The sequence below is a fragment of the Cannabis sativa genome, chromosome 7 (genome assembly GCF_029168945.1).
Source record: "Cannabis sativa cultivar Pink pepper isolate KNU-18-1 chromosome 7, ASM2916894v1, whole genome shotgun sequence".
In the NCBI taxonomy this organism is placed as follows: domain Eukaryota; kingdom Viridiplantae; phylum Streptophyta; class Magnoliopsida; order Rosales; family Cannabaceae; genus Cannabis; species Cannabis sativa.
Window position 1 is genome coordinate 1,592,295 of NC_083607.1, and position 23,464 is coordinate 1,615,758.

The following is a 23,464-nucleotide window of genomic DNA, read 5'->3' on the forward strand; positions in this document are numbered from 1 at the left end:
AAAAAATAACATTTTAGTTAGTGGATCCGTCTCTGTCAACCTCAACACTTTGCTAGTAGCAATTAAAAAAAATAAAGATGTCGCATGTACAAGAGTATGCACATAAACAATCATAATAACAACTAATTGGATGGCACCTTAAATTTACTACTGATTCAGTAATTTAAAGAATTTTACTACCAAAATTTAAACGGGTTAAATACAAGTAAAAATGACAAGAACTATTATTATTATTATTATTATTATTATTATTATTATTATTATTATTTTGATCCAATTTATTATTATTCTTGAAAAAAAAAAAAAACAAAATTTATAAAGCTATCCAAAAGCACACCGAACTTTCTTTCTATTTTCCAAAACAAAAGAGCAAAGCAATGATAATGGCTACAATCCGAACATGTTGCCTTTACTCCCCTGAAACCCTTCTCCTCCGCTCAGCTCCATCTCTCAACCTCCCTCGTTGCCGCCGTTTCCTCACCACCGCCGCTACAAAGGACAAAGACAAAGTCATAGTCATATCTGGCCCCACCGGTGCCGGCAAAACCAGACTCGCCTTGGAGCTAGCCAAGCGCATCAATGGAGAAATCATCAGTGCCGACTCTGTTCAGGTTCGAGGGTCGTTTTTTTTCCTCATTTTATTGTTGCCCACATAAATATAATTTAGAAAAAGAGAGAAAAAAATTGTCTTTTTTGATTGAAATTTTGAGTTGTTTAAAGATATGAATGAATGAAATTCATTTCTTCAGCTAAACATTCTTAAGGTTGAAAACAAGTTAGTTTAAATTACCAACATGTTTTTTCTTTTATAAGATTCATTTCCATTTGTGTAGTTTAGCTACATTTTTTAAGAGGTCTTGATTGTTTAGAAATTTGAATTGGTTTTCAAATTATTGATTTTGAAGGACTAAGTCATCATATTGCCTATGCTTTATTAGAATTGGCTGGTGATATATACTTGATTTGATTCAGGTGAGGGCAATCTTTTCTTAACAAGCCAGTTAAGCTCAATAACTTTTCTAATATAGTTTTAGAGTGGGCCTAGTTTTTGCATGAGGGTGCTTATTAGAGTCTCACATTGATTGGTGATATATATTTCACTTAATAAAGTGAGGGCAATCCAACCTTAACAAGCCAGTTTTGTTAGGTTGAGTTAAGCCAATAACTTTCCCAATATGCTTATGCTTCATTCATGGCTTGCATACATAGATATGCAACTACTTTTAAAACTAAGATGAGAATTATAGCAGATATTAATTACATTTAGATTTAACAATCTCATCAATAATAACATGCATTTGATGTTTTAGTTTAGTATACTATAGCTAAAAGAAGAGTAAATAGATGTACACCTCCACCATGGCTGCTTTGACCTTGAGTAAAAGCCATCTTCTTCCATGAAAATTGTTAGCCAAATTGTTAGATGAAGATGATGGTAAGAAAGTTTGTAGAGTGTATGAGACTCAATGGGCTAGTCACATAAGTTTGTAGAGTGTGTCCAAGGAGACTATCTAAATTAGAAAAATGGCACCATCCCATTATGGTCTCTAATAATATCATTATCTTGCCAACACAAATATGGTTGTCTAACAATGCTTAATATGTTTATACTAGTCCACCAAAATTAATTCCAACAACTACTAATCTTATAACAAATGAGATAATTTTGTTATGTTATTTTTTTTATATTTGTCACAGGTGTATAGGGGTCTCGATGTTGGATCTGCCAAGCCTCCTGAAAGTGACAGAAAGGTCCTTTTATCTTATTGTATATGTTTCTTTTTCAAGATTATGTTTTAAGCCATGAATATTGACCTTATGGTTGCTGTAAAATTATTTCCAGATGCTAAAGTTGAGATTATACAACCTTTTAACTTTTTGTTCTTGTGGGTGCAGGTGGTGCCACATCATCTAATCGACATTTTGCACCCGTCGGAAGGTTTGTCATATTTAGAACCCCCTACTTGTAAATGTTATATGTTCATGATTTTGTAGGATTTGGAAGCTGTAATGAAATGATGAATCTTGCTTTGAATTTTGAATTGGTAGTTTGGTATTTCGTTATATTCTTCAGAGTATTCTGTTGGACAATTTTTCGAGGATGCTAGGCAAGCCACGAGAACTATTCTTGATAATGGCCGTGTTCCAATAGTAACTGGCGGGACTGGTTTGTACTTGAGATGGTATGTATTCTGATATCGTTTTGTTTAATAAAAATGAATCTTCGATTTTTTCTTGTTTCTTTCCTCTTTTTCTAATCAATTAGTTTGTTTCTTCAATGAGATTTGCTTGTTAATTGCTTGCCTAGGTTGTATTTCTATGTGTTTTTCAATTTCCTTGAATTTCGTCTTTATGAAAAGTTCATAATTACTTGAGTTAGAAACATCGAAAGACATAGCGAAAACATAAAGAAAAAGAACGGGAAAGATTGATTATATCGATGTTGTTGCTATTTTTACAATTAGAATGTTGCTGATTGAGGTGATGTTCTTGTGTTATATGCATTTTTGTTTTTTTGGGTTTTCTTTTAACTTATAATTCAGTTGTGTTGTTTAACATACTGGTATACTACTGGCGGAACTGATACAATTTTGATTGTTGTCGAAAAGGTTTGTATACGGAAAGCCTGATGTTCCCAAAGCTTCTCAAGAGGTGGCTGCTGAAGTGTACTCCGAACTAGCTGAGTTACAAAGAACTGAAGACTGGGATGCTGCAGTTCAGTTGGTTGTAAATGCAGGTGATCCTAAGGCCCAGCTTTTAGCTCATAATGATTGGTACCGACTTCGACGCAGCCTTGAAATCATTAAGGTAGGCCTCTTGTTGTTTCTGGCTACCTTGAAATAGTGTGTTATCTCTTTGTTCCTCTTGTGGTTTTTAGGGTCCATTTTGCAGGCTGTATAAAAGGTTGTATTGTATTAATTATTATGATTACAAATTTTAATACAATATAAATCATATTATTTGATACATAAGAATGATTTAGATTAGCTTTTATTGTAACACTTAGAAATAAGGGTGCACATCGGGTGGGTTTTGACTGGGTTCAGGTTTGGCTGACCTTTCTTTCATTTTTTTCTTTGAAAGATATAATTTTTATACATTTTTTCATAAAAAAAACACAGAAAAAATGAAAAGAAAAAAAATAAAAGAAGAAGAAGAAAATAAAAATGTAATCATTGTTTAGAATTAGGTTTTTTTTTTGGTTTTATCTTTTCAGAAAATTTATAAAATAATTATATATATATCCGGGTTTCGGGTGGATTCAGGTGTGACCCAGTTTTTTCGGGTTTTAGATTAATAAAACCTGAACCCGGTTTACTAAAATTGAAACCCATTTTTTTTTTCAGGTTTTTTGGGTTTTGGGTCGGGTGGGTTTTGGGTTTCGGATGTAAATGTGCACCCCTACTTAGAAATGGTTTGAAGACGGGGTTTGGATTCGAGGTCGGGGGCCGGAGCCGAGTCCAGTTTATGGTAAAGATAGTATAATTTTTTACACAACCTATTAATCCAAGTCAATACCAAACATAGTATTATATTAAAATAATACTATACAATACAATTCAACACAACACGATGCACCAAACGGACCCTTAATGTCTCGATGTCTATTTTTTTTTCTCATAATATGCAAACATAGACAAGCAAGATCGATACAATTTGTGTTGTCGATCATCAACCTTACCATTCGTTTTCTTGGACTACACTCTTTTAAGATGCAACATAAATTGAAACTGTTTTTACTGTGTTTTATGGAATGGCAGTCTAGTGGATCCCCTCCATCTGCATTTGAAGTACCCTATGATTCTTTTCGGAAACAAAGGATTCCTACTGCAACTGACGATACTCATGACACCGACTCTTCTGCTGATGTCGTGGAGGATATTAAATCTAAGGAATTGGACTATGACTTTAGTTGTTTTTTCCTCACTAGCCAAAGACTCGATCTCTACAAATCAATCGATTATCGCTGCGAGGATATGCTGACTGGTAATTGTGTCACCTAAGCTGAATTTCAATGATAATTTGAGATTGTCCAATTGATGATTTATCCTAATCTATTATGAAATAATGCTAGGGAACTAACCTCATTGTGTGTTTCGATTGTAGGAGATGAAGGACTTTTGTCCGAGGCCAGATGGTTGCTTGATATAGGCCTTCTTCCCAATTCAAATTCAGCTACCCGAGCAATCGGATACAGACAAGTATAACTCATTTACCTTGTCCCATTTTTTCACAATTTAGTGGACAAACTTTTACTTGTTTTTTAAGCTGTAATAGGGAAGTGTTTACAGATGTAAGATTCATTTTGTTTCATATGAATCACAAATTTCAGGCTATGGAGTATTTATTGATGTGTAGGGAGCAAGGTGGTGGGAGTTCTCCTAGAGAGTTTTATTCTTTTTTAGCTGACTTCCAAAAAGCATCTAGGTAATGCCTCTTTCGTTAGATGATCCGTCTGTATGATTCGTACTGCAAACGTTCTTTCATGGCCATCGACAACAACCGAGTGACAACTCGAGTTCTATCAATCTGTGAATGTTTTTTTAATACTTGTCTTATTTATATGAATATTGCATTGTGTTTTCTGTGTTTGTACACAAATGATGAGATAAAGTTCTATTATGCTCTTCCAGGTTTTCAACAACAACCGAGTGACAACTCGAGTTCTATCAATCTGTGAATGTTTTTTTAATACTTGTCTTATTTAAACTTCACATTTCGTGCAGAAATTTTGCGAAACGCCAATTGACATGGTTTCGTAATGAGAAAATATACCACTGGCTCGACGCTTCTAGACCTTTGGTATGTCAATGGAGTTGTGTTTTTCGATTTCGGTAAAGTAAATTGATTATTTTCATGCCCCCTTCTATGCATTACATCCCATTCGGTTTCGGTAAAGAAAATAGACGCATGCATTTTACTATTTGTTTGTTCTTGAGCGCTCGTGCTCACGGTAGATCACACAAGTAAACTGAAGCGAAGCTTGAGCTTTCATCAGTCTTTTTCGGCCAAGTTGCTGCGAAAACCGGTGACATTACTCCTCGTTACGACTCTCATTTTGTTTTTCGTGTGCGATTTTTACAGGACAAGGTTCTTAACTTCATTCACGATGCATACAACGACAAAAGTGGAAACATTGTAGTACCCGATGAGCTTAAAATGAAGAAAGAAACTGGTCACCGAGAAGCCTCTGAATTAAAGGCCTATCGAACTAGAAACAGGTACAATTTTCGGGATGGTTGTAAGGAAACTCTTTTCTCTTTAACATAATGCTATAACCGATAAAAAATGGCGTTTTTGTGCAGGCAATACGTTAGACGAGAAGATTGTTCCGAGATTATAGAATGGATAAGAGAAACACAAAGTGAACCAATAGCCAAAGTATAATCATTCTCTTTCACTTTATTATGATTTAGTATTGTACTAAAAACTCATAAACCGAAACACAGAGTCCAGATCGATTTCATGAGTTTCATTGAGAGGTTAGAATTTGATTGTTTGTGTCAATATCTTGATTTAGAGCTTATATGCTTATATTACAATCCTTACTATTTCATGTCTGCAGCAACCGACGGCTGCTATCGTTGGCTGCTCATCAATTTTCAAGCACTCATCTTCAGTTCGTTGATTTTAGTTAGCATGGCGAATTTGAACGAGTTCATTATCGTATTTTGTAACTTAGGTAAGAAAGAAAAGTAGAATTGGATTGAATATGTGATGTAATTTCTATTATGCAATTTTGTTAATTCGAGAGAGGGTTTATATATGCATTTTTCGGGCTCGAATTCGAATAGTGCCTGAAAAATGTTCTTAATTGTACCGAAGTGAACTCAAAATTTTGTTGGGGCTTCGAGATATTTGTGTTGTTGTGTTTCTTCATGTAGTAGTATTAAGTAAACGAAAATTTGTAAAAGATAGTACTGGTGTCTAACGACGCATAAAGGTATTATACTGCTATTGGTATCATTTCTTAAGTTCGAATTGAAATTTTTTCATTCATTTTTTGTTCTTAATTGTACCAAAGTGAACTCAAAATTTTGTTGGGGGCTAAAAACTTCGAGATATTTGTGTTGTGTATTAATATTAAGTAAACCATAATTTGTAAAAAGTAATAGTGGTGTCTAACAATACATGAAGGTATTGAACTGCAATTGGTATCATTTTTCAGGCTCAAATTCGAATAGTGTTCGAAAATTTTTCATTCTGTTTTTGTTCTTAATTGTACTAAAGTGAACTCAAAATTTTGTTGGGACTAAACATTTCGAGATATTTGTGTTGTTGTGTTTCTTCGTACAATAGCACTAAGTAAACCATAATCTGTAAAAGATTATAGTGGTGTCTAACAATATATAGATGTATCATACTCTTATTAGTACAATTTAATATCAAGTTCATATATTGTTATAGGAGCTTCGATCTTTTCCATTTCTAGAAGGGAGAAGAAAAGAATGTCAATCGTAAATTTAACAAGTTAAACACATTAAATGAGTCTAATTGCTCAAAATCAAAAAGAGAACTCAAGTTTTGAAGTTAGAGGCATGAATGAATTGATTCCCATACCAAAATTTAGTGGTTGGTATTCAATTGATACTTACAAGAGAAAGAAACTTCTTTTCTCTTTGTCATTTTAGGTACACTTAATTATTTATAAAGTGAAAAAAAAAAAAACTTTTTTTTAAAAGGGACCAATGTTTATGACATTGTATAAAGTGATTCTTTATCATTTTTTTTTTCAAACCTAAATTATTTATTTATTTATTTATTTTTAAAAAAATACCTTGTTTATATTAACATATAAAAAATATATTTGTTATTGTAATTAACGCATGCATTTTTAATTAAAAAGAAAACTATATATTATACATTAAAATGAGGTTATAAAATTGTTTTTGAACATTTTAAACAACCAACAATTAAACCATTATTGTAAAACTAGTCTCATATAACTTTAGCACCTTTGATTTTATTTTATTTTTCCTATGTTTAATTTCAAAAAGAATATATATGACAATGACAAGGTTCTTTGCCAAAAATATGTCATATTCACAAATTTTAAGAAAAATGTCATATTAAATTTATATTATATTCCTAATATTAATTAGTTTTCCCCCACCACAAAACACAAAAATAAAATAAAATTAATTATCATATATTTTATCTGGTGAACAAGAAAAAAAAAATGAACAACCAACCCAACAGTGTCTTATTCTCATTTCACCAAAAAAAAAAATAATCATATATTACACACAATTTAGAAAAAATTACATAAACTGTTATTTTTTTTAAGAAAATTTACAGTTTTACCTTTACTTTTTTTTTTTATATATTTTTTAACGATATTTTATAAAAACACAAAAATAACAACAAATAATATACAAATAACAAAAAATCAACAACAAAATAACAAAAGTACAACATAAAAATACATAAAAAAAATATATAATTTTATGTAAGATATTTTTGCCCCCCGAACTTTGATATGTACCAAATCATGCCCCTAAACTTCTTAGACCGTTAAAAAAACTCTCTAAACTATTGAGATTGTTAAATTTAAGGACTTTTGTCCAATTTTAGTAAAAAAAGTCTAACATGAATGAAAGTTTAAGATTGGATTAAGCTGAATTGTGATGTTAAAGTGGGTTTAGAAAGTATGTGTACTGCAGTTGTAGCAATGAATCATCTTGGCAGGATGGTTCAGGTTCAAACGTCTCAGTTGGATTTTTTTGATGCATTATGTGGGGAAGCGGCGACCTGCTATTTAGCTTTGATGGTTGCTAAGGACCTTAGTTCCAAGTTTGTTATTGTGGAGAGCGACTCGAGAGTAGTTATCAATGCTCTTAATGGGAAGGAGTCTCATTGGGCACTTGAGAATTATGTCTCATTTTGTAATAGGTCTTCTCCCTTGTTTATTAGTTGTATTTTCTCTAATATTAGTAGGACTTGTAACTTTGCGGCCTGTAATATGGCTAAGTGGGCGTTTACTCACTAGAAGTTTGGTTTTATACTGTTATCAACCATCCCTGAAAACCTTTTAAGTAATGACAGAGAGGTCTAGCTGTTTTTATTTATCCTAAGTACGTTTTTCTTTAAAAAAAAAAAATTAAGAGATATAATTTAGTACATGTCAAAGTTTGATGGACATAAGTCTGAAGAACATAATTTAGTATGTAAATAATTACTGAATTGGTAAAATTAAATGAAATCGGACAAAAGTACTTAAATCCAATAATCTCAATAGTTCAAAGGAAATTTTTAACGGTCAAAAAAATTTAGGGGCATGATTTAATACATGTAAAAGTTAAAGAGATAAAAATTCTAATTAGCCTTATGTAAATAAAATTTTAAAAACGGTAAAATTATTTAAAATTCCACACTGCATTTTTCTGAATTTTGTATTATTTTTTTTTAAAAAAATAATCCCCAATTTATATGAAGAAGAAAGAACATGAGACAATTAATTTAATTTTCCCCACCACCAAAATTCAAAAAAAAAAATTAAAATTAATTTATCATATAATATTCTGTTTGGCTAATTATAATACCATCCAACCAAACAGGGTCTTAACTCGTTCCCACTATAAATACCAAACTCGAGACTGAACTCAACTCAACTCGACTCACTCATCGTCTTCCTCTCTCTTCGATACTCTCAAACCCCATTTTCTCTCTCTCAAATCTCCATAGCCAAAGAAAATGAGGTCATCCATGTTGAGATCCGTCCGTACAGCCCTAACTTCAACCTCCTCCTTCACCAGAGGCCAAGTCCTCCGCCGCGGTTTCTCCTCCGAATCCGTACCTGAGCGTAAAGTCGTCGTTCTCGGTGCCGCCGGAGGTATAGGTCAACCTCTCTCTCTCCTCATGAAGCTTAATCCTCTCGTCTCGAGCTTATCTCTCTACGATATCGCCGCTACTCCTGGTGTCGCCGCTGATGTCAGCCATATCAACACCAGATCTGAGGTTTGTCTCTCTCATTTCCTTGAATTTGGATTCGACTAGGGTTTTCTCTGATCTGATTCTGAAATTTGGAGTTTAGGTTAAGGGATATGTCGGTGAGGAGAATCTCGGTGAAGCTTTGAAAGATGCTGATGTTGTGATAATCCCAGCTGGAGTACCAAGAAAGCCTGGTATGACTCGTGATGATCTGTTTAACATTAACGCTGGGATTGTGAAATCGCTTTGTGCTGCGATTGCTAAGTACTGTCCTCATGTGAGTATAATTGAATTTTGAAGCTTTAATAATTAAGTTCATGCAAATTAAAAGAATAAAGTTTGGGTTTTTATTGATAATTTTTTGTTTTCAGGCTGTTGTTAACATGATTAGTAACCCTGTTAACTCGACTGTGCCAATTGCGGCTGAGGTTTTTAAGAAAGCTGGAACTTATGATGAGAAGAAGTTGTTTGGTGTTACAACTCTTGATGTGGTTCGTGCTAGGACTTTCTATGCTGGGAAAGCTAATGTTCCAGTTGCTGGTATGAAAGATCTCTCTTTATTTTATTTCTGAATTTTAATTTAATTTTGCTTGAAAATTGAAATTGGTTATAAATATATGTTTATTTGGTTGCTTTGTAAATTTCATTTTTGTTTTTGAAAAATAACATTTGGTGTTTGCACTATTTGTAAATTGACTTTCAAATAATGTGTGTTTTTTCACTATTTGTTCATATTTATTATGTTCTAAAAGTAATGACTTTAAATATAATTTTAGGAACAAAAGAAGCTTTTTAGACTTTCTTAGTTCTTATTATATAATTTTGAAATATTGAAAGTGTTTATTTGATTGAATGCTTGGTAATATAGTGTTTATTTTGCAAAATAGCATTTTCCTTTCTTTTATTTGCAAAGTGTCTTTGTTCTGTAGATGGCTACTTTGTGAAAAGTTATCAAAATAAGGCTAAGTAGTATAGTTTATCACTTATTCTTATTTTATTAGGTTCTAAAAGTAATGACTTTAAATATAATCTTTAGAAGAAAAAGAAGCTTAATGACACTATTATGTTTTTCTTGCAGGGGTTAATGTACCTGTTGTTGGTGGTCATGCCGGTGTAACCATTCTCCCATTGTTCTCTCAAGTAGGTTTCATCGATTAGCTTCTTTATGAAAATAAAATATTCCTGTTTTGGTTAGATGAGTTTGCGTTTTGTGTCTTTGTCTAACTTGTCGGTGTTTCTTTTAATATCTGTAGGCCACTCCACAAGCTAATTTGCCACACGATCAAATTGTGGCTCTTACAAAGAGAACACAGGATGGAGGAACAGAAGTTGTTGAGGCCAAGGCTGGAAAGGGATCTGCAACATTGTCAATGGCGTAAGCATTAAATCATGTTTTGTCTCTCTCTGCTGCTTTGATCTTTGCTTTCATTTGGAGACTAAATTGATTTTTTCTTTTCTCAACTTTGCAGCTATGCGGGAGCACTTTTCGCTGATGCCTGTCTTAAGGGTCTTAATGGGGTTCCAGATGTTGTGGAATGTTCCTTTGTGCAATCAAGTGTCACCGACCTTCCATTCTTTGCTTCAAAGGTAACAACAAAGGTTTTTTCCGAGATGTTTTTGTCATTACGTTGTCAAATTTTCTTAAAAAAAATTTTGTAGGCATCATTCTTTCGCCAATTTTATCATAAGAACATAGTTTTGTACATTAATAACTGTTACAACCACCTATTGAAACAATGTCACACATGCTTTTGTAGATTTATCACCAATTTATTGTGTTAACATTGGCCTTAGCGGACAAGAAATGAACTTTTCGATGTTTACTATTGCAGGTTCGTCTAGGAAAGAACGGTGTGGAGGAGGTTTTGGGTCTGGGTGCTCTCTCAGACTACGAGAAAGAAGGATTAGAAATCTTGAAGCCGGAGCTCAAATCTTCGATCGAGAAGGGTATCAAGTTTGCCAACCAGAGTTAAGAGAAGAAGGCAACCGACATTGGTAATAATGTCTTTGTTGGATTTTAAGAATTTAAAAAAGGAACAAAACAAACTTAAAAAGACCAAATCAATTTTTGCAGTTTTAAGCTTTCTTTTATTGCTGTATAATTGCTGTTGATCAGCACCGGCTTTTCGATACTTCGATTAGAGTAGGGTTTTCTTTTTTCTACTTACATATATAATTTTAAACTGCAAATTTCGTTAATTTTGAACAAATAACTTAAATTTTAAGATGGGATTGCTTTGTTCCATTCATCCGATTACTCGAAAAAGAGGAGGAATCTAATCGAATCTCGTTTTATTTTTTGGGTAAATGTTCATTTGGTGCTCAGTTATTTTTGTTTTTGTTTATTATTATTCTTATGAAATTATAGATTTAGTAGAAGAACCCTACTAGACTATAGATTTAGTACTTTGAAAAATGCTTATTTAGTATTCCATTGTTTATTTGGGTTTTAAATTTAAATTTACTTATAGGTAAGGGTAAATATTAATTTAGATTTTGTATTTTGTAAATTTTATCAATTAAATTTTTTGTTTTGTTAAATGATAAAATAGATTATATTTTTAAAATAATAAAAATAAGACTATGAACTCAAGTTTTCACAATTTTATTTTTTAATATAATTAATTTTAAGATAATTTTTAATATGAACAAATAAATCAGTTTTATTATAATATCTTTAAATTAGATTATTATTAAGTTTTATTTTGACAAAAAATTAATTTAAAATTTTATTTGTACAATTTTAAAAAAATATAGGGTGTTATTTAATAAATCAAAAGGTTTAATTGGTAATTTTTTAGGGTTTAAAATGGTATTTCTTTTTACTCTTGTTTTGAGGAGATATCTAAATTTAAGGCATCTTACTCATTTTAACAACACGAAAGCATCAGACCACTATTGGGCTTGACAAAAAAACTATTTTTTTTGTTTAAAATTCAAATCTGGTCATTTTCGATTCTATTTCTAAATCACATTTACTCATAGATAACAAACATTAATCATAAAATTTATTTTTTGAAAATATGTCGATCGTGAAATCGTTGAGTCCGCAGTGGTCATTGGGTTTGTGGTGGTTATTGGGTCTATGGTCATGGTGGTCGTAGAGAGAAGAGACTTATGTTATGTGTGACCAATATTGAATAGTTTAGATTTAGAAATAAAAATTGGTCCAATAAATATATAATTAGTTAAATTTTCCATCTCATCTCAAATGTATACATAATTCAAACTCAAATTAAATAATACAAAATACTCTTTTTTTTTCCAAATACAAAACAATTAACTGCTATAAACCAGTTGTACAAAGTATCACAACTTAAATGAAAAGTAATTTTCGCTTGTCATTTATACCTAATTTGTTATGTTTATTATTTTTTTTTCATCTTTTTATATTATAAAAATTAATTTATGTAAATATAATCAAACACTTTAATGAGATTTCAAATAAAAATTTCAGTAAATAAATATATTTATTTTCTAGAATTAAATAAAATAATAAAAAAAAAAGTATTACTTATAGTTTACATATAGAAGGTATACTAGTTTCTAAACAATGTGGTCTTTTTAACAAAATTAATAACAATTTCCTTAAATAAAACTTGAAACTCCTACTAAATATTAAAGATATATATATATATATATATATTTATATATAAGATGCTACTCTCATCATTTTTATGTTATTTGTCACTTTCAATTTTATGCACTAAAAATGTATGAAATTCTTTTTTCTTTTCACAGGGACTGAAAGATTGGATCTAGTCATAAGAAAAATGTTTGGCTAATATATAACTCATTTCTTGGTCTTTCACCCCCTCAGTCACTATGAGCGCCCCTGATCAGTGCAATGGGATGTGTATTTATCTATCTCCTTACTCAAAATGGGATTAAGTTTGAAAAATAGATCTTAGAGTGTCAAGGGTTGGGTCTAGAGGGTCTCTTAACACCTTCTTTTTCCTTCTCATCAAAGCTATTTTACAAAAACTTGCTATGTTAGGGAAGAATGGAGGAACAAGCACACTTGGAGAGTGTAGTAAAACAGAGAGTTGTATGTGGCATTTGAGAAGAATAAATCGCTTTAGAAAAAAAATCTATTGATTCTCTCTAAATTGGTTGGACGACCATCGGTGTGATGATTTACTTCACGAGCTAGGTATCTGGTTCAAGTCCATGATAGCCCAACTACGACAAGGAAAAGAATAGAAGAAGCATTTGACTCCTTCATGCATGCTCCACTTAGCTCGGGAGTTTATAGCTCAGTTGGTAGAGCTCTGCTCTTGCAGTTGGATCGTTGCGATTACAAGTTGGTTGTCTAATTTTCAAGGCGATAATGATAGTATCTTGTACCTCAACCAGTGGCTTGCTTTTTCTAAGTAATAGGGAAGAGGACCGAAACATGTCACTAAAATACTCTACTGGGACAAAGATAGACTGTCAAGAATATACAAGAAGTAGAAAGGGCAGTTGACCAAATCTAGTATAGATCGTACATGGACGGTAGTTGGAGTCGGCGACTCTTTTAGGGTTCCCTCATTTGGGATCTTTGGGGAAAAGGATCAAGTTGGCCCTTGCGAACAGCTTGATGCACTATCTCCTTTCAACTCTTTGAGCGAAATGCGACAAAAGAAAGGAAAATACATGGACCGACTCCATCGTCTCCACCTCGTAGGAACTATGAGATCACCCCAAGGACGCCTTCAGCATCCAGGTTCGCGGACTGACCCTAGAACCCTATTCAATAAGTGGAACGCTTTAGCTGTCCCCTTTTAGGTTGGGTAATAAGGGTCAGAGAAGGACAATCACTTATTCTTAAAATTACCATTCTTAAGACCTGGAAAAGGGGGGGGAAGCTCTCCGTTCCTAATTGTCATGTATCTAGATCCTTCGGAACCATAAGAATCCTTAGTTAGAATAAGATTCTAACTCCCCACTTTTTGAGATTTTGAGAAGAGTTGCTTTTTGGAGAGCAGAGTACAATGAAAGTTTTAAGCTGTGTTTGGGGGGAGTTATTGCCTATCGTTGACCTCTATGGTAGAATCATTTTGGGGCTTAGGCAGTGATTTGCCCTGTGGTGGATGTCAGCAGTGAGTCTGCTTATCTCCAACTCGTGAATTTAACTGATACAAAGCTATATGATAACATTCTATTTTTTTGATTTGACAATTTGACCTATTCTAGATTTTAGAGTACAAAAAACTTCAAGTTGAGAATGTTAATAAAAGATTCTAAAATGTATTGTACATTTTTTTTTTCAAGAGAAATCATTAATTTAATCAATAACATAAAATTTCATTCCCTTCAATAAAGTGCGGCTACATACATTAAACAATTTTTAGCATTAATTGATAAAAATAAGAAATTTTTACACCAAAAATACAAATTACACACTTTATTACATATAAACCTACACACGGTTAAAGCAATTTTTTTACCTTTTCTCTATATTTTATTACACATATACCACATACACATCCCATCCATGCACCAGTCACGTCAACTCGCTATCAACCATCATGCATCCCTCAATCACTTCCCTCTCTCTTTTTCTTTTGTTTTCCTTTGATTTTTTATTTCATTTCAGTTTTTTTTTTTTTTTAAAATAACAAATAACCTCCGTTGTTGAACCTTAACTCCCCACGATTCCTCAACCATTTTCCCTCTCATTTTTGTTCTTCAAAATTTTTTCAACTCCCACTAAACCATCCCATAACCATTTTCTCTCTTTCTTTTTGTTTCCCAATCTTTATATAAAATGGATGTGACCCGTTCTTCTTCATCTCCTTCCCCTGTTCAAAAAAAAAAAAAAAATCCAAAATGGTTTGAAATCACTAGCTAATAAAGTTAAGGGAAAACGTCCTATTATTGAGGAGGAAGACTCTGATTTTGCTCCTCCATTAACGAAGCGTGGGAGAGCTCCTCCTAAGAAGAAAACAAAGGTCGGTGTGCAAGAAAAAATGGCTGAAGATGTTTATGGGAAAAACGATAATGTTGGTGCTGCTGTTCGAACTGAGGTTTGTTTTCGGTTTCATTTTCGTTTCCCCCCATTTTAAACATTTTTTTTTCTATTTTTGTTTTTCGAGATGTTTTATTGTTTTTCATTTCAGTTTCTTCATTTGATTATTTCTCATTTTGTAATAGTTTTTTCATAGTTTTTTAATAGTGTAAACACCTTCTGTATGTATTTTTTTTTTTAATATATTTTTTTTCTAGTTGTTTCCTGTCTATTTTTATATCATCAATGGGTAACAATGAGATTTATCATGGATGTTGATGTTCAAAGAGTTTTTCCTGTATTTTCGTTTGTATACAGTTGTTTTGTAGTTTTATTATAGTTTTGCTACTTGCATATGTTATTTCATTATAAAACTAATATGCAACTATTTTGCACAAAACTTACTATGTATAACTACTATTTCTTAGTCCCCGACAAATTAAATTCCTGCATAATATATAAACTAACATAAAACGATAATGCAACTATAAGGCAACCAAAACAAAAAATAAACTGACTTATACGTAACTGGTTGTACCTTAATTCGAATTTACTCTTCTTATTGTGTTTCTAAAAAAATATATATATATTGGAAACCAGTAATCAATCAAAATGCAACTGTATATAACGTAGATGTATTATTCATGAGGTTTTTTTAAAATTTTTCACATCATACATTGTTTTGGATTTGGTGGGAGCTCCAGATCTGTTTGTTACAGATCTACATTTCATGAATATAGATTTCGATATTAGGGGAGTTATTTTAACAGTTGTATTTTTATCGTTTTGGTTTCATTTTGGTTGTTTTGCGGTTTTGAAACGATCGCGGTATTTTCACCTTCATGGTTCGCTCTGTACAGCTGAAGGCTTAGTGAATGTGGTATTTTTGTAAATATTTGTATGTGGACTGTATAAATGTTTAATGGGCCGGCCCAAAGTATTTTTGTAATTTTTTTTCCTTTTTTATATTTTTCTGTTTTTTTCTCTAAAAATAATTCTCTAATAGTGATACATAAACATTTTTATAGCATTACTGATAACATTTTTTTAATAATTTTTCTTCTTGATAAATATATATCATATTTTTTATCTCCTCTTTCACTATTAATTAATGTTATTTATATTAAACTTTGTGATTAAATCTATTAAGAAAATATATAACATATAATTTTGTTAATTTTTACTAAATATATTGAAAAACAATTTTGCAATATCGAACAAGAGATGAGGAAATTACACTTTATATCTAGAAGAAATTACACTCTATACCCTTTTTATATTGTCCTCTTTTATTTTTACCTTCTTTTTTAAAGTCTATTATTTTTACCTCTTTTTTTTAAACATTGTACCAATTTTACCCCTGTTACTTCAAGATACTCTCCATGCGACTCTCTTATGTTAAGGTATTTTGAGTACAATACATATAAAAAGAGGTATGTTTCAAATAAATATAGAATTAGAGGTAAATTTGATTAATTGATTAATAAAAGAGGTATTTTTCAACTTACCCCTTATATCTATTTGTCATTTTTTATTTTAATTTTTACCTTCATTTTATTATTCTTTAATTTATACTCAGTTTTATAGGTTATATTTTCATTATGTGCAGTAAAAGCTCTAATTTTGATAAGTTATGTGAGATTATATTTAGTACTTTGATTATAAAAAGAATATTTATCAATAAAAATTATTTTAGAATTATATTTAGTTAGTGTGTAATAAAAATAAGTAATTTTTAACTTATCCCACAAGAGATGCTCTCATTTCCTCAAGAGTGTAGTTTTGGATTTTTATACATAATAAAATTACTATATTAGAAGCCAACTCATTCTCAATAGTCTAAAGTTTTTTTCTTCACTAAATGTCAAATCCTTCAATTTTGGATCTGGAATTAAAAATGCTCTCTTGTTTTTCTTCTTCTCTTTTTGAATTATTAGATGTAAATTCTTTGAAAAGGCTCTCTTGTTTTTTTTTTTTTGGTCTTTTCGGATTATAAGATGTTAATTCTTTAAAAATACTCTCTTGTTTTTCTCTTTTCAAATTATTAGATGTTAATGCTTTGAAAATGCTCTCTTGTTTATTTGTCTTTTTAGATTGTCATATGTTATTTCTTTAAAAATGCTATCTTGTTTTTCTATCTTCTCAGATTATTAAATGTTAATTCTTTAAAAATGTTCTTTTATTTTTCTATTTTTTCAAATTATTAGATGTTAATTCTTTGAAAATGTTCTTTTATTTTTCTATATTTTTGAATTATTAAATATTAATTCTTTGAAAATATTGTCTTATTTTTTATCTTTCCAAATTATTAAATGTTAATTTTTTGAAAATGCTTTTCTTTTTTTCTTCGATTTCTAACTCTTGTTCCTTTTTGTTTTAGTCTCAAAAAGGTAGTACCCTTTGTTTCTTATCCTTTATTTTTAATCAAGTGCTTATTTTTTTAAAATTAAAAAGAACAAATATATACATCTCTTTAAAAATAAAAAACAACAAAAGTGAGAATTGAGAGTGAGAAAGACTCAAATTGTAATTAACAATTTCAAGTACACAAAAGACAAAGCTGGCTGCTCATAAACAAAAAATAAACAGAGAGAGCCCAAATTTAACCAGCTAAAAAGACCAATCACATTGACATTTTCTTAATAATATCATAACAATATAAATATTTATATTTATATATATATATATAGAAGCTACTTCTTCCTCCTACCTAAAACTTCTTTGACATAACAAAAGCATTTAATTCTTTGGTCAATAAAATTTCTCCATAGGAAGAATTACCATCATTGTCTGAATCTGCATAAACAAAAAAAAAACCACAATCACAATCACAACTTTACAATATTTTGAGACCAGAAAACTATAATCGGAACTCAAACCGAGCACTCTCTTAACCGATAATCTACTTTATTCTTCAAAATACATCACTAAAATCACGTATTTTGTAAACCGAAACCCTCCTTTAATATGTTTTTGAGTAATGAATAATGTTTTATAAATGTAAAGTAAAAAGTATGAATAGGAAATTTTCAGTTATATTTTTTATCTCTAAGAGAGCCAACAAGACCACTTGGCCTTATAACCCTTTTGAGGTCACTTTTCTCTCTCTTTTAACAGTCAAAAAAACATGGTTTTTGTTTTCAACATATAAAGTTGAAAGTGAAACAAACAAGGTAACAGTTACTAATGTTATTTTCCTCAAAAAGTTAATAGAATAAAAAAGATTAGACAAAAAGCCAAAGTACTTGTTTTCCCTTTCTAAGAGTCAAAGACAGTTACCTGTTATGGATCCTTTACTTATCTCTACAGCAGATGAAGCTACATTCTGCAAAGATGGTCAGATAAAATCATATTTGGGTCAGACCAAAATGTATTCATTCTTTCATTTTCATCAAAATATGAATCAATTGAAAAAGGTAAAAGAAAAAGGGTCCTTACTCTTTTCTCTTATTAGTGCTCATCAAACTCCTCTTGTAACTGTTCACAAACCTATCCAACTCCCAAAGTGTTTCAGCTTCAAGACTAGCAATGTCCACTTCAATTTCATCTTCTTGATGAGAAAGTCCAGGAGTTCTCTTCTTAATGATCTGAACAACATTGTCTAGCTTCTCTGAAGGTAAATTCTGAAGGTTTGTACTAAGCATTTGTTTCTCTTCATAGGTCATATCTCTTTTAACAGCTTCCATAGGTTTCGGTTTCTTTGGTATTGGGGTGGTGGTTACCGAAATGGGATTCACTGGTTTTGTTACAGATTCTGCTCTATCTAAACTTTTCATTGCTGGGGTTGAAAGCATTGAAGGAGCCGAACGATACTTAGTTGGAGCCGAGGGCCTTCGCAACAACACATCATTATCATCTCCTTCACCATCATCGATTTCATCTTGTTGGAGCTGATTGAAACTTCTCATTGCTGGGGCTGAAAGCATTGAAGGAGCCGATGGCCTTCGCAACAGCACATCATCATCATCTTCTTCTTCACCATCATTAATTTCATCTTGTTGGGGCTGAACAAAACTTCTCATTGGCGGGGTTGACATTGTCGAACGAGCTGAACGAATTCGAGTAGGAGCTGAAGGCCTTCCCAACAACACATCATCATCTTCATCATCATCATCAATTTCATCTTGTTTGTTAAGATTAAACTCTTTCTCTATACCAGCCCATCTATCTTCAAATATCTTCAACAACTGTTCAGCCATGGAATGAACATCTTGTCCTTTCGGGTTATACAACATGGCATTATTAAAAGTAAGTCTAACATCATCAGCAAACTCAATTGGTGACTTATACAATGTTTTGTTTAACAATCTACTCTTAACAGTTCCCAAATCCATTGGATGCTTAATAATTGAATTATAATCAAGTAATCCTAACCCTTTAACATCTACAGGTACATTAAAAACCCAACCAAACTTATGTTTCATCAATTTCTCAAGCAAATTAACACAACTCTTAAACAATTGACTAGAATACTTATCTTTACTCTGCCCAAATCTCACTACTCCATGATGATGATCATCATCAACTCTTTTCCCACCTTTGGATGATGATGATGATGACAATGACTTCAATTTCTTGTTACTATTCTCTTCCTTCTTCTTCTTCTTCTTCTTATTCACAAAATCACCATGGCTGCTATCCTCTGCTCCAACTCGAACTGACCTCGAATCGCGATGCCCAACAGAACCCACCTCAGAATTCACCCTCATTGTGCTCTCAACTTGTTTAGTTACATAATAATTAGCAGAAAACTGAGAATGAGTTGTTCCACCACTCTGCTGATTATTATTATTATTACTATTATTAACAACAACAACCCTCTTAGCCAAGCACCTAACTTGATCAAGCTCCTTAATGAGCTTTTCTCTTAGCTTTCTTAAATCAATCTTTGAGCATGAATTTAAGCTAAACCTAACTCGATTCTCAAACTTTGAATACCCATAGCCATTGACCCTATCGGAGGGATCCGATACAGGGCAACTCTCGCTCGATGAGTCGTCGGAAGCCGCCACCGCCGCCGCTTTCAACCGCGAAAAAAGTTGCAGAACTTGATGTAATTGATGGAAGTGACTTGGATTTTAGCAAGATCAACCATACATGGAAATAAAAATCGTAACTTTGACTTTGATCGAACAAAAAAAAAATCCCAAAATGGAAACTGTTTGGGAAAAAGCTAGGGTTTCTGATTATGGGAAGAGAAGTTTGGAGAACGCTAATTGAAGACCGAAAGTGAAAATCAGTGAAATTAGGGGGGAGATTAGGGTTGTTAGTCTGGAATTAGGGGTTGGAAATTAGGGTTTTGAATTCGGGGAAGAAAATCAAACCCTAGAAGAATGGAAAGTTGGAAAGTGATATCTGGAAAAGATAGTTTTTAGGGGTGTGGAATACACGCGCTCACGGAGCGCGTTAGTGCTTTCAGTGTGGTCCTAAGGTGGATTTGGACTTGGATCCTTTGTTTAGGTTTATTTAAGGTTTACTTACACTTGAGGTGGAGTTTAATTTAAGTTATGTTTTATTATAGTTATAATATTATTTTTAATAGTTTATAATATTAAAAAATAGAGTTTTTAATATTCTAGTTTATTAAACGTATTCAAAAAAAACTTCATATATATTTTTAGTATTATAAATTGTTCGAAAGTTTTTAAAAATTTATAAGGATTATGTTATAATTATAACGAATATCACAATAAAAAAAATTATTCAAACATGTATTTTCGAGCATAGAGATTGATTAAATAGTTGTAATAAGAGGTTGACGATAACACTATTTTTTTTTTAATAAATGAATTTTTATTTTTTTTAAACAAGAAAAACTTTATTAATGACAATCATTCAAGATCACATCAAGAAATTTAGGAGAAATATTGTCATTCTTGATAATACGATCGGGAACCAAATAGAAAGTTCTTGTAAAAAAATGAGTTACACTATTTGCAGACCATTCTACAAAGAAAATAGAAAAATCACTCAAATCGTGCATAAACACTTTGCAATCAATAATAATATTCTTAAAATAGGATAACTAGATAAGAGGTTTCTATTAGCTTGTACCAAAATAAGACTATTTGTTTCAATAACCACTCTACTCCATGCTTTCTTTTTGATCCAACTCAAAACCTTCCGCACCTCCATCGACTCTGCCATCTCAGGAGATGTCTACCATTTTGTGCAGGAGGAAATAACCTCTAAAATCGGACGTGAAACATCTCTAGCAACAAAAAATTGACAACAGAGAACAAAGCAATGTCCATATTTACTTTAATCACATTCCTTCTTTTGATTTATAGACTGTCATCTTATTCCAACTCTTCCAATAAACTCCTCCATTATTATTTGAAGAATACCTTCAATAATACTTACTGGTCATCTTCTTTATTTCTTTACAAGTCTCTAATGGCGAAAGAAATACATTCATAGCATAGTTGGGCAAGGATTGAGCAATTGTTTTGAGTAACAATTCTTTTCCTACTATTGAAAGAGATTTCCCCTCTTAATATTGAATCTTCTTCCTCATTTTCTCCTTCAAAAAATTCAAAATGACAGACTTATTTCACCCAAGAATATTGAGCAGACTTTTGCCCAGACTTGAACATCAATATTAGCATTAAAAAACACAGGATTTATTCAAATTCACTTGTTGTTTTGAAGCCATTTGAAAACATAGTAATAGCTGTAGCACATTATGAGCTCGCTCCTCTATTGCATTGCAGTATAAATAACTATCATCTGCAAAGAACATGGGAGAAATTAAGCGCCTCTCTCCACCTTACATCCCTTAATCCTTCCACATCTCTCACAATCCGAAATCAAAGCTAAGAAACCTTCAGCATAAAATATAAAGAATGTTAACTCATAAATTCGTCAACATTGATCGAGGCTTAATAATTAATACTTTTGAATATATATTATTAATTACACGCAATGAATTTAGTTACCGAGTAATAAAGAAAAGATAGAGATTTTTAACGTAATTTTGTAGTTAACTCTATTTATACCACGAAACAATCTTATTTTTGGGATTTTATGAACATGAATACTAGGGGTGGGTATCATCCAATCCAATCCAATCCAATTACAAAAAGTTGGATATCCAATTACAATTGGATTGGATGCTAAAAGTTAGATTCTAATTAGATTGGATCGGTTATTGGATGTCAATCTCAAAATCCAATTAAAAACCGATTAAATTAATATATATTAAAAAATTATTTATATAATAAAAAATATTGAAAATTATATTAAATATTTATTAGATTTTTTTTGTATGTTGAATTTGTAACACTTGATTATTTTAGTGTATTTATTTTCATAATAATTTATTCTATTTTATTATTTAGAAATGTTGTTGTTTTAATTATTTAAAATTTTTAGCTACAATACACTTGTAAGAATAGTATGTTTATGAAGTATTAAATTAAAATAAAAAATGATACTTAGTTTTTTACGTATTTTAATATTAAAATTTAGGTGTGTAATTAGATATTTAATTAAAAAACCGATCCAATCCAATTAGTAATTGGATTGGATGGTCTAATTGGATTGGATCGGATGATGATTTTCCAAATCCAATTACTAATTGGATTGAATTGAATGAGGAAAAAAATGTTGGATTGGATCAGATGCCCAACCCTAATGAATACAATTTGGCAGAATTTCGTTCAATCTGAAATTCAGTTGCCCTTTTAACATTAATACTCCTACTATTTATTATAAGAATTAAATAATAGTTATTTGATCTTATCTATAAAATAGTTTATAAAACATGATTATTCCCTACATTTCATATGTCCTTTCATAGGTATGTAATTACATTTGTAATTAACCGTTATTGTTGAACTTATCCCAAACATTTATAATCAAGCCTTGAACGATATCATTACATCTTTGGAAAAAATAGGAGTAACTTTTGTTATTTTTTTACAAAAATATTACCAGCGATATTTTTTACTTTTTTACTGTATTTTTTTATAAGTTTCATACTGCAGTATACTGTGTTAAGTTTCACTGGTGTTTTACTAGTGTTCTACTGTTGTTTTGAGTTATATTGCTTTGTGTTTTACTGGTGTTTTATAAAAACACAGTATTTTTGAAAAAAATTCCGTGTGACAGTATTTTTGTAAGAGTTAACCAAAATTTCAATATTTTTATAAATTTCCCTATATATTGGTAGAATAACTTTGTTCATATTTTTGTCGGCTAGACTAAGAAGACAAATGATCCTTGAAGCTCAATTAAGATGAGATTTTAGATAATTTTTGTTTTTATTTTTGGGTTTAATGTGATTTGTTAAGGTTTTTAATTTTAAACAAATATTAAGGCTTTCGTTTTTGGTGATCTTTGTTATTTTTGAATATTTAACTTTTGAATTCTTTTAGAATTTTAAGTTTTTTTTTTTTTAAAAAAAATACCTGTCTGATTTCGAATGTGAAAACTCAAAATATTTAGAACACGAAATCTATTATTTACATGTTTTACCTTTTAAACCAAAATCTACGATTTTTAAAACGATACTCGAGGAGAACGATGAAAAGATTAGGG

At 31.1% G+C, this 23,464-nt stretch overlaps 3 protein-coding genes across 3 annotated transcripts; 2 read left to right on the forward strand and 1 right to left on the reverse strand.

The window, feature by feature from the left end:
• Window positions 1-318: 318 nt before the first annotated feature.
• Window positions 319-6,000, forward strand: LOC115698201 (tRNA dimethylallyltransferase 9). Its single transcript, XM_030625392.2, has 12 exons — window positions 319-611; window positions 1,699-1,752; window positions 1,897-1,939; window positions 2,075-2,183; window positions 2,610-2,808; window positions 3,762-3,987; window positions 4,108-4,202; window positions 4,334-4,428; window positions 4,728-4,803; window positions 5,086-5,222; window positions 5,307-5,483; window positions 5,567-6,000. Exons 1-11 carry the CDS (start codon window positions 378-380, stop codon window positions 5,386-5,388), a joined length of 1,350 nt encoding a protein of 449 aa, XP_030481252.2. The 5' UTR covers window positions 319-377; the 3' UTR covers window positions 5,389-5,483; window positions 5,567-6,000.
• Window positions 6,001-8,546: 2,546 nt separating this feature from the next.
• Window positions 8,547-11,239, forward strand: LOC115697281 (malate dehydrogenase 1, mitochondrial). The gene is made up of 7 exons (XM_030624220.2): window positions 8,547-8,958; window positions 9,035-9,208; window positions 9,303-9,471; window positions 10,010-10,071; window positions 10,185-10,306; window positions 10,401-10,518; window positions 10,764-11,239. The coding sequence occupies exons 1-7, from the start codon at window positions 8,695-8,697 to the stop codon at window positions 10,902-10,904; spliced, it is 1,050 nt and encodes a 349-aa protein (XP_030480080.1). The 5' UTR covers window positions 8,547-8,694; the 3' UTR covers window positions 10,905-11,239.
• Window positions 11,240-17,432: 6,193 nt separating this feature from the next.
• LOC115697388 (transcription factor GTE3, chloroplastic) lies at window positions 17,433-20,437 on the reverse strand. Its single transcript, XM_030624373.2, has 3 exons — window positions 18,362-20,437; window positions 18,203-18,248; window positions 17,433-17,719 (listed from the first exon to the last, which is right to left on the reverse strand). The coding sequence occupies exons 1-2, from the start codon at window positions 19,630-19,632 to the stop codon at window positions 18,242-18,244; spliced, it is 1,278 nt and encodes a 425-aa protein (XP_030480233.2). The 5' UTR covers window positions 19,633-20,437; the 3' UTR covers window positions 17,433-17,719; window positions 18,203-18,241.
• Window positions 20,438-23,464: the final 3,027 nt, after the last annotated feature.